General features: G+C 42.2%; 2 protein-coding genes across 2 annotated transcripts; both read right to left on the bottom strand.

Moving 5' to 3' along the window:
• Positions 1–1,023: 1,023 nt before the first annotated feature.
• Positions 1,024–6,786, bottom strand: LOC149374653 (uncharacterized). The gene is made up of 7 exons (XM_089592400.1): positions 6,655–6,786; positions 6,566–6,581; positions 6,056–6,441; positions 5,836–5,999; positions 5,061–5,789; positions 1,304–1,428; positions 1,024–1,160 (listed from the first exon to the last, which is right to left on the bottom strand). The coding sequence occupies exons 1-7, from the start codon at positions 6,784–6,786 to the stop codon at positions 1,024–1,026; spliced, it is 1,689 nt and encodes a 562-aa protein (XP_089448526.1).
• Positions 6,787–6,876: 90 nt separating this feature from the next.
• LOC106647068 (uncharacterized) lies at positions 6,877–9,535 on the bottom strand. Its single transcript, XM_089592399.1, has 3 exons — positions 8,506–9,535; positions 8,098–8,403; positions 6,877–7,712 (listed from the first exon to the last, which is right to left on the bottom strand). Exons 1-3 carry the CDS (start codon positions 9,533–9,535, stop codon positions 6,877–6,879), a joined length of 2,172 nt encoding a protein of 723 aa, XP_089448525.1.
• Positions 9,536–10,080: the final 545 nt, after the last annotated feature.

Raw genomic sequence — 10,080 nt, 5'->3', positions numbered from 1 at the left:
TTTGTGACGTGGCAAAATTTGCTTCACAATTTTTTCACGTCACTGTCGACGCCTCTAATCTGAAACCAACTCGTGTTCTTAATGGGATCCTCGCATAACTAAAATTCTCGTGTGTTTTAGAAACGACCAATGGTAAGCCTGAGAAGGAAACACACACCTAGACCAGAAATGTAGCGTGCGTACGAGTAAATGTGATGATGTAAGTGTCGAAGCGTTGGCACGTAAGAATGATCCGAAAGGTAAGGTAGGGTCCAGATAAACCGTTTGCGCACAAGTAGGTGATCAGACGAAGGACGAGGGGATACCAACCCAAGGGTCAGGGAGCAGAGCGCGAGACGGAAAGGGCGGAGGGAAAAGGCAGTAGAGTTTCAACCATCGAGAGAGAGAGCTGTCGAGCGCGAAGAGAGTGTCAGCGCCATTTTGGTGTCTCGTTTTTGTGGCCAATACTTGAGACGAGCATCTCGTTGGCGATTCTTTTTTCCTAGGGCGTCCGCGGAGATCGGGAAAGGGGTCGAGATGTGCGACGGAAAAACGCGACGAGTGTGTGCAGGAGAGAAAGTGACGGCACCCGAGGTACCATGAGAGCGATCGAGAAGAGAGGATAAATAGGGCTGATCCAAGCCTCTTTGGCCCTGAGCGCTGGTCGCCCGCCAACGAGACGTCCTCCTCTGACAATCCTAGCCAAGTCAAGAAGGAAGGGGCCTTACGCAGCCAGGGAGCAGAATCAAGGGACTCCAGAGCATCAACTTCCCGTACCACCATCTGCGACGACACCACCGGCTCGCTCTCCTGCAAGAGACGAGTAACACCACCAAGGTACCGTGAATAGGCTAGCGGGGACACTACAGGGGGGAGAAACATCGAGAGTCTATAGCGAAGGCAAGAGCCACGAGACTGGGATAGGGAGCGCGTCGAGTGCGCCCCGGTCGGGCCTCCACCGAGACGTGGAGACGGGAACGCCATGCCAGTGGGTGAGAGAGAGAGAGAGAGAGAGAGAGAGAGAGAAAGGAAGAAAAGGGCGCATCAGACCGAGAGCGAGTGAGTAGTCGCATAGCCGTGGTGTAAGGGCGGGACGGATCGAGAGCCGGCGTCGGGGTGCTGTGAGTTGTAAGGCGTGTTTGTGATCGTTTCCGGTCGCGATGGCAATCCGCGCCCGGGACCTATAGGTTACGCGGAGTGTGAGTGTGGGGGTGTGTAGGTACGGATAGGCAACCACGCCGAAGGGACCTGATCCTAGACCGAGAGTAGTGTGAGATGGGAAGTGGGTGTAAAGGCGCGTGAGTGTGTGTGCGTGTGAGCGGACTAGCGTGGCTCTCCGAGCGCACCACTGGCGTTGTGGTGGCGATCGAAGGTCTGCACCATAGCATCGGGACCAAGAGGAGGTACGTGAAGTGATTGTAGATAGCGGTTGTGTTTATTTCAATAAATCTGTAAAATAAAGTCAACATCGTCTTTTGTGTTCATTTGCCCAGACGCGAATCCTCTTTTGAGACAGGTCCAGTGAAGGGGCGAGTAGGGAGAGCGTTGTGGAGCAGAGACGTACGAGAGAGAATAATTTAGATATTTTCTCTCCAACGGTAAGTCACCTTGAGAAATGTAAAATAAAAATGTAAAATATACGTTATAAGCTTTCAAATTTATTTTCTGATTTTAGATATAAGTGTTGAATTGTACAAGAAAGAAATTTTGCAGCTGCCATACAGTTTTAATTTAAATAATTTAACTTTTTTAATGTTAAAAGAAAAATTTTCGATAAAAATTATCAATTTATGCTTAGAAAATGATCATTGAGAGTTCCGAAATTTAAAAAATATAATTAAAGCTATTTTATCTTTTCCACATTCAAACGCCCAAGCGGAAAAAATTTGCTCGATTGTTATAAATTTACTGAACACAATTCTTATTATTTGATCTTATTTTTCAATTAAAAGTAGAAATGCAGTTAGTTTTCAAATCTCTTAAGAACATCTTAAATTATCTTACTCTAGAATGTATAAGCACAATTTAACAGACTATCCAGAGATAAAAATTCCAAGCAACTTGTTATCAGTTTGGTGTTCTAAAAAGCCTAAAATGTCTTCCATAACTTGTGTATTTAGAGCAAAATTAATTCTTGGCTGTTTTAATAATAGAGTAAAAGATTTTATATTCATTAATTTACTTTTAAAGCTATAATTTCCAAAATGTAGTGGTGGAACAATGGCTTTGTATTATGCCGATTGCAAGTTAAATTGATGAAGTTAAACTTTGATGAGAAATTAAATTTATTATAATTATTTTTAATGAATTTTAGTAATTTATTAATTAACTTACTTGAACACTCTCCATGTATATTAAAAAGTTTAAATTAGTCTTTAGATTTGTGACAGTTGACAATAACTTTGATAGTCACTTAAAAAAGACTGCTTAGTGAAATAGTAACTTACTTATTTATTAAAATATAAATTTAAAACTTACTGATAGTAGTCATGTAGATTTACAAGTCGATGGTTGCTTTAAATTACATAATTACTTTTAAACTTTCAAATTAGGTTTAACTATTCTGTTCTCGTTTTTCTTTGATTGTTAGTTTTTTAAGATATTGATTCTTTCATAATCACAAGTGGAAGAGGCCTATGTTAAACACCATAAAATAAAAAAATTACAGTAATAGATAATATTTTTATTAGTCCTGTTTATTAAACGTTTTTTATTTTTTTCGTACAATTAATTTATTTAAAAAATTCACTTATTTATTATTAAATCTTTTTGTTAGTTACTTCATTTTTTTAACGTTTTTTTGTTCAAGTCATAGCTTAATCACTTCTTTCTTGGTAATTAAATTATTTCTTAATTTTTTTTTTTAAAGTGCGCCCTAATACTTATAGCAATGTGGTAAGAAAAAAATATCTCCTAATTTTAGTTTTGATATTGGACATTTAATTACATTTGTGATTGTTTCTATTCATAATAGTTATAGTAATAAATCAAATTAATAATTATCATAATAAAAATAAAAATTACAATAATTACGAAAGTAATAGTAATAATAATCATAATAGAAAAAAGGTGCCATGGTCTGAAATCAAAGTACCTAGCTATAGGTCATGCGTTCGCAAGACAGCTGGTCCACGCTACCATCAAGAGACAAAAAAAGTTAGCGTGAAAAGTTATATTGAAGTTGTGAGAAGTGAGTGGAGCTTAAGTTTAAAGCTATTACTGTGAAAAATGCAGTAGTAAAATCACTATCGGACAGTAACTTTTTTTACTATCCTGAGCACAGTGATTATAATATCTGATAGCGAAAACCATGTCTTGAGCATCGTAATTTCACTAGCAATGTATTGACATTATCATCCGCTATCAAAATCAATATGTTTAGCATAGGTAACAGTGAGACCTATGCTCAACATATCAATTTTTCTAGCTGCACGATGAATACAATCAGCTATCAAAATTACAAGACGATGGAAATTCTACCTTCTGATAGTGAAAATACGTTTAACATCCCTCACAAACATACGAGATAATAGTAATATTAAATCATCACTATAATAAATAATTGTGATAAGGATTAAAAGTAATTTCATCATTCGTGCTCTAACAATTTGTAATCAGTAAGTATTAGGTATATTGTACGTATAGCGAAAGCATTCTGAACAGTAAACACTTTTCAGGTCATGTATCATTTCATGATATCGTGGGTATACACCTTAGTAGACCAATAGCTAAATATTTTGGATCTCTACGAATCATCACGTTTCTCAATTGTGTGTGAAGATGTGTCTGTAATGTGAAGAAATAAGAACTGAACCCTTTTAGTGAAAATGCAACTATAAACAGTACGATAGTGCTTCTCATATCAAAGATATGACTTTTACGCTTGAGATAGTAAAATTACTACACGATCGCAAAAATTTTTGAAGATTCAATGACATTTAATTTTACTATCCGGGAAACACATTTTACGAACCGATAGTAAAATCCATATGCTTAGCATAGGTCTTTACTTTACCTATACTAATTATATTTAATGATTTACAACAGCATTTTTTACAGTGGTAGCTAGGAGGGGTACCCTTTTCTACCTGTTCGGTGGAAGAGAGAGTACGGTTTTTATGCGTTTGTGTCACTAGCTGAGAGCACCCAAGATAAGTGTGGGTGTACGAGGCGTGTGCATTAGCACACACTAGGCTTGGATAGGGTGATTGGGGAAACACAATAAAACACAATAAAATTAAACAGCATAAAAATAACAACTTTTAATGTCACTTAAAGGCTAAGAAAACACAGTTAATATTCACAAAAATTGTAAAGGTCAAACTTATACCGGAGAAAATAAATACTGTCTATAGTCTTAAAGCAACGAACTATTGAAATATATAAAGGTGAAGAATGTAGAAAGAAAAGAGTCAAGTTGAATAACACAATATGTAAACACGCACTGGCCTTGAGCTCGCAAGAGAGTTTGAAAGTTACACGAAATAAATGTGAAAATTAAAGCACTGATAGAGTACAACTAATTAAAATATTGATTAACTATAAACCACTGTCTATCAAAAAATGCACAATTACTGTCTGTGGAAATACACAAGAGTTTCACTAAGTCTTGCTGTTGATAATCACTAGTAGTTCGATGAGATTAACTATTTGAGCTGGTCTGCAAATTATGCAATAAGCAACTTAAACAAAGCACTAAGTGCACTAAACTGCACAACTTAAATTTGTCCACTGTATAGCGAGAGTTAATCAGAAGATTTACACTAGCATTTAAGGTGATGTATGCACCTTTGAATGCTAGAGTTTGGCAACGTAAATTAGGAGAGTCTTTATTCGACGAGAGCTGAGTATAATCTGGCACTTACAGTATACAAAGCTTGCCGCGTGAATACGCACACACACACACCTGCAGCGCGCCAAGTCGACCAAGCGCACACGCATAGAGCGTTGAGCCGACAAAGACTACAAATGTACACAATGTACACAAAAGCCGGGCCTAATATCGGTCGCTCTCATTTCCAACATTCCACCCGCCGTCAGTCAACGGCTGACAACAGCCGTAGACCAGCAGTGGCACTAACTTGTGAATTGGTCTCCTGAGCGCACCCACTGAGGTCTTGAAAGTCACCACTCTAACCAGGCCATCCTTGCCTGGGTGGACGTCGACGACTCTGGCCAGCAGCCACTTTCCTGGTGGTAGAGTCTCACTAGTTATAAGCACCAATGAGCCTGTCTTGATGTCATGAGCTGGAGTATGCCACTTGGAGATTGAGTTTAATCTAAGCAAGTGCTGTGTAGACCACTGCTTCCAAAACCTTTGTTTTTGAGCTTGGATTAGCTGCCAGCGAATGAGCCTTGCTAGAGGTAAATCCAACAAGCACGGTTCTGGTGGTGAGTTTAGCGCCGATCCTACTAAGAAGTGTCCTGGAGTGAGTGTGTCTAAATCCTCTCCCATAGTTCGATGGAGATGGTATTTCATCGACCTCACTACTGCTTCCCATTTTCGTCCCACGTGAGGAGCAGCTGGAGGGTTAAAGTGCCATGACGTTCCATCTTGGGTGAGCATGGCTGATAAATAAGAATTTTGACTGATTGCTTCTGAGTACAACTGTTGAAGAGCCCTGTCTGCACCAACGAAGTTCGTCCCACAATCAGAATACAACTTAAATGGACGTCCCCGACGTGAGACAAATCGCCAATACGCTGACAAGAATCCTTCGGTAGAGTAATCTGTCACTGCTTCGAGATGCACAGCAGAGGTCGAAAAACACACGAACACACATATCCAACCCTTGTATGTCTTTGACCCTCTGCCGCGCCAAGATTTAAGATATATCGGACCTGCGTAGTCGATACCTGTGTGAGCAAACGGTCTGAAGGGAGTCACCCTGGCCTCGGGTAACTGTCCCATGAGTTGTTGTGCTCTTTGTGCCCGGTACCTGGCACATTTGACACAGTAGAGGATTCTGGATCGGATGGGGGCCCTTCCACTGATTATTCAAAACTCTTGACGAGTTTTGCTAAGAGTGAGCTGAGTTCCTCCGTGTAGAATTTGTCAATGAGCCTGATTGATAACCAAACTGGTGAATTGAGCTTGACGAGGAAGTAGGGCAGGGTGTTTTGCATCAGGTCTGAGCTTGGTATTCATGAGTCTGCCTCCCACATGCAGTATGCCAGCATCATCAGTATATGCCATCAACTGGTGGAAAACATGGCCCTTTGGGAGAGAACCTGATTTGAGCATCTTGATTTCCTCCTTAAAACATTGCTGTTGAGTTAATCTGATGAGTAAGAGCTTAGCTTGAGTGATGAGTTCTGCAGTGACAGCTACGGATGATTCCTGGTGTGTGAGTAAGGCTTTGAACTTGGGACAATCAAGTAAGAGGGTGTCTGTGATACGATAGAGCTTGTGCAATGTGGAGCTGAACTGAGTGAGCCTGAGTAGGAACTCTGAGTTTGAGGCTGATGACACCAATACGCATCAGCAAAGCCATGGAGTTCCACCACAGAAAAAGGATGTGCTCCAAGCCATCTAGGAACCGTCACTCCGGAGAGTTTGGCTAGATCATCTCGTATTTGTAGCCACCTCTGAGCGAGAGCATCTGGTATGGGTGTATCCCATGTTATTTTGAGTAGCCACAATTTCTAAATGATGAGTTTAGCTGCAACAATCACTGGAGCAACTATTCCAAGAGGATCGAAGAATTGAGATATTTCTGAAAGAATTGTTCTCGTCGTTGGAGTTTGACTGAGAGGCTTGAGTGTGCACTGTAAGGTAAGATTGTCTGAAAGTGGTTTCCAAACCATTCTGAGTACTTTAGCATCACAGTCATCGAGAGAGAGTGCTGATTCTTCACTGAAGTTTGAGTAACTGAATCCTGGCGAGTTTGAGTGCCACTAAGCCAGGGGCAATCCGCCCGCCATGCACAGCTCCTTGAGTTGGAGGGCCTGCTCGTTCAACTCATCTGGAGTCTCCGCTTCACCAAAAATGTCGTTCACATATCTGCCGCTGGTGAGAATCCGGGCCACCTGGGGGTAACGGTGCCCTTCATCCTTCACCAGCTGCATCAGTGAGCGTGTGGCCAGAAATGGAGCAGGCCTCGTCCCGTAGGTTACTGTGGTGAGCTGGAAGTGAGCTTCCTCGTGAGCTTTCTCGTGAGTTTTGCTATGCCAGATGATTCGCTGAAGATCCCAACCGTCTGGATAAACCTTGATCTGACGATACATCTTGGAGATGTCTGCAGAGAAAGTCCATTTGAATGTGCGTAACCAGAAGAGTATATCTGTTATGTTGGGCAGTAGATAAGGTCTCGTGTGAGTTATGCTGTTGAGTGAATGTCCAGAGGAAGTGAGGGCTGATCCATTAAAAACCACCATGATTTTGGCGTTGTCTCCATCTTCCTTCAATACGCCGTGATGAGGCAGATAAAAATGAGGCTTGATGTTGAGCTTATCTGCAGGCACCGGTTGCATATGGCCAAGACTCAAATATTCATTCATGAAATCTGTATAGAGCTTGTCGTACTTGTCGTCTGTTTTGAGCCTGGCCATCGTGCGATCGATGCATTTACGAGCACGGTTGACTGAGTTGCCCAGCAGAGATGGAGATTGCTTCAGAGGAAGTTTCACCACGTATCTTCCGGTGCTATCCCGAGAGTGAGTTCGCACGAAGTGTTCCTCACACTCCTGTTCCTCTGGTGTAAGCTGCGAGCTTGACTTTGAAGGGACCTCTTCTTGAATCCAGAAGTTGATGAGTTATTCCTGAAGTTTATCTTCTATTTTTGAAACGATATGGTTAGTGTGACGAGTAATCTTTGTAACAGGCTGGTTAACGCAACCCGATAAAATCCAACCAAACAGTGTACGTTGAGCGATAGGTTCTGATAAAGAACCTCTGAGCAGATCTGAGGTGATTATAGCTGAATAGTAGTCAGTGCCAAGTAGCAAGTCTATGTCTTGTGGCAGATAGAAATGGGGGTTAGCTAACTCCAGAAACTCCGTATGCAGCCACGATCTTGTCTTACATTGAAAAGATGGTAGTGGAGCGAGGCAAGACGTGGAGCACCACATTGACGCTGGAGTCAGAATATAATGAAAACAATCTGAGTTCTACTTTACCAAGTGCTTCACTGACTACGTTGCCTCCAATGCCCAGGATACAGATGTTGGACTTCTTGCGTGTCAGCTGCAGACGCTTCACAGCATCTTCCGAAATATATGATAATTCTGAACCTTGATCGATCAGAAGCCTGAGATGATGATGTGCAGCTGGAGCACGTACCTGGGATACTGCTGTTGGCAACAAGATAGATGAGTGACTAGATGTTCGGTTGGACGATGTGATTCTTGTTAAGTTTGACTTGATGTTGACTCTGGGATGAGTATTACTAGATGTGGAGTTCCGATGATGAGTTTGTCTGATGACTGCGCTGATTTTCTATTCTTGATGTTGAGTCGGCTGAGACGCCAACCTGCTGATCGGTTGCAACAACCGAGCGCCGTGAATTATGGTATGGTGAGCCTTACCACAGGTTCGGCACCTCTTCGTGTTCATACACTTAGCAGCAGCATGGTGGCCCAAACAGTTAAAGCACAAAGGCTTTTCATCCACGAACTGGTATCGTTGGTCAATGGAGAGGGCCGCGAATGCCGGACAGCGAGCAATAAAGTGTTGCTGGTTACAGTACGTGCACGGGAACACTGGAGGAGCCGGTCTATCATCCTGCGACCAAGCCGAACTCCAAACCCGAATCTGCTGAGCGTTGCTGCCCGGTCGAGTGTTACCGAGCGGATGAGTTTGACCTGTATGAGCGTGCTGAGCTTTGCTCGGTTTGGATTGAGTCTTACTAGATGTGGATGAGTTATCTTGTCTCTTAATTGACTGAGGATCAACCATCTCCAAGGCTTGGGCCCGCTCGATCAAAAACTCCTCCAAGGCTTCGCACGCCGGGAAGTCGGCTGTTGCAGGTGTCGATGTTTCCCACGCCTTTTTGGTGGGTTGATCCAACGCTTGGAGCAGCTCATCTACGAACAAGGCATCCAGCACCTTTTGAGCAGAGCCAAGGCCAGAAATAAGCCTGCGGAGCTTTTGACTCTCCGTTGCCAAATCCATCAGCGACCCAACGCTGCCAACACGCATCGGTGGAATGCGTCTCTTGGCCTGCAGCAGCTGTGCGAGCACAAACCGCTTATTTTCATATCTCTCGAGCAGAGCATCCCATGTGATCTTGAAGGATTCAGCAGTGAGAGGGAGTCCCTCGATAAGCTTTACTGGCTGGCCTGAGAGCGACGCTCGCAGGTAGTAAAGGCGCTCCAAATCGGTGAGCCTCTCGTCTTCCATAATACTTAAGAAAAGATCTCGGAAACTCACCCATTCTATGTAGTTGCCAGAGAATTGCGGAAGCCTAATCTCCGGGAGCTTGCCTCGTTGAGTGTGACTGCCAGTAGTTGCTGCCGCTGATGAGTCTGCCTGTGGATCCGGATGGGCAGTGAGCAGCCGGGTTATGAATCTCATTGACCTTGAGTATGCCTGCTGCGTGGCTCCCGACGCACTCATAATTTAACATGTTAGTGTCACTGTAAGTATCCGAGCAACACTGACCTAGTTAGAGTTAAATTCTATTGGATACGTTGCACCTGGTATAGTATATAGAATGTAAATAGTATATATATTGCATGGTAGAAGATATTTACATACACACATACAAAATCTGAACGAACATCAAATCAGGAGCAAGCGTAGATGTTTCATTCCCATTAATGTGCTTCTATGTTCTTAAGCATGTTTGAGGTTTTTGTATAATGTGATCATTGACAGTAAAAGTTGTAAATTTTTGCTCCCACCACCGTTTTATTGAGAAGTTCAAATCAGTTTAGGCTGTAATGATATAAGATTGTGAAGGGTGAAATGTTGACTATTTTCATGAAATAAAATTTTCTTAGTGCCCCTCGTAAATTATTATTTCAAGCAGTTATTAGGCTGTGTACACTAATGAGGCAATGAAACTTCACATCTCACAGAAAGTACTAACTTATTGCATGTAGACATAGTCGATCCAACGTGAATTGCCTATCCCAATTAAAAAAATAATAGTTAATAAA

The sequence above is a fragment of the Copidosoma floridanum genome, unplaced genomic scaffold (genome assembly GCF_036245765.1).
Source record: "Copidosoma floridanum isolate Cflo_tuat_1 unplaced genomic scaffold, Cflo_Japanese_pri ptg000016l, whole genome shotgun sequence".
In the NCBI taxonomy this organism is placed as follows: Eukaryota; Metazoa; Arthropoda; class Insecta; order Hymenoptera; family Encyrtidae; genus Copidosoma; species Copidosoma floridanum.
This window is presented reverse-complemented; position numbering and strand designations above follow the sequence as displayed.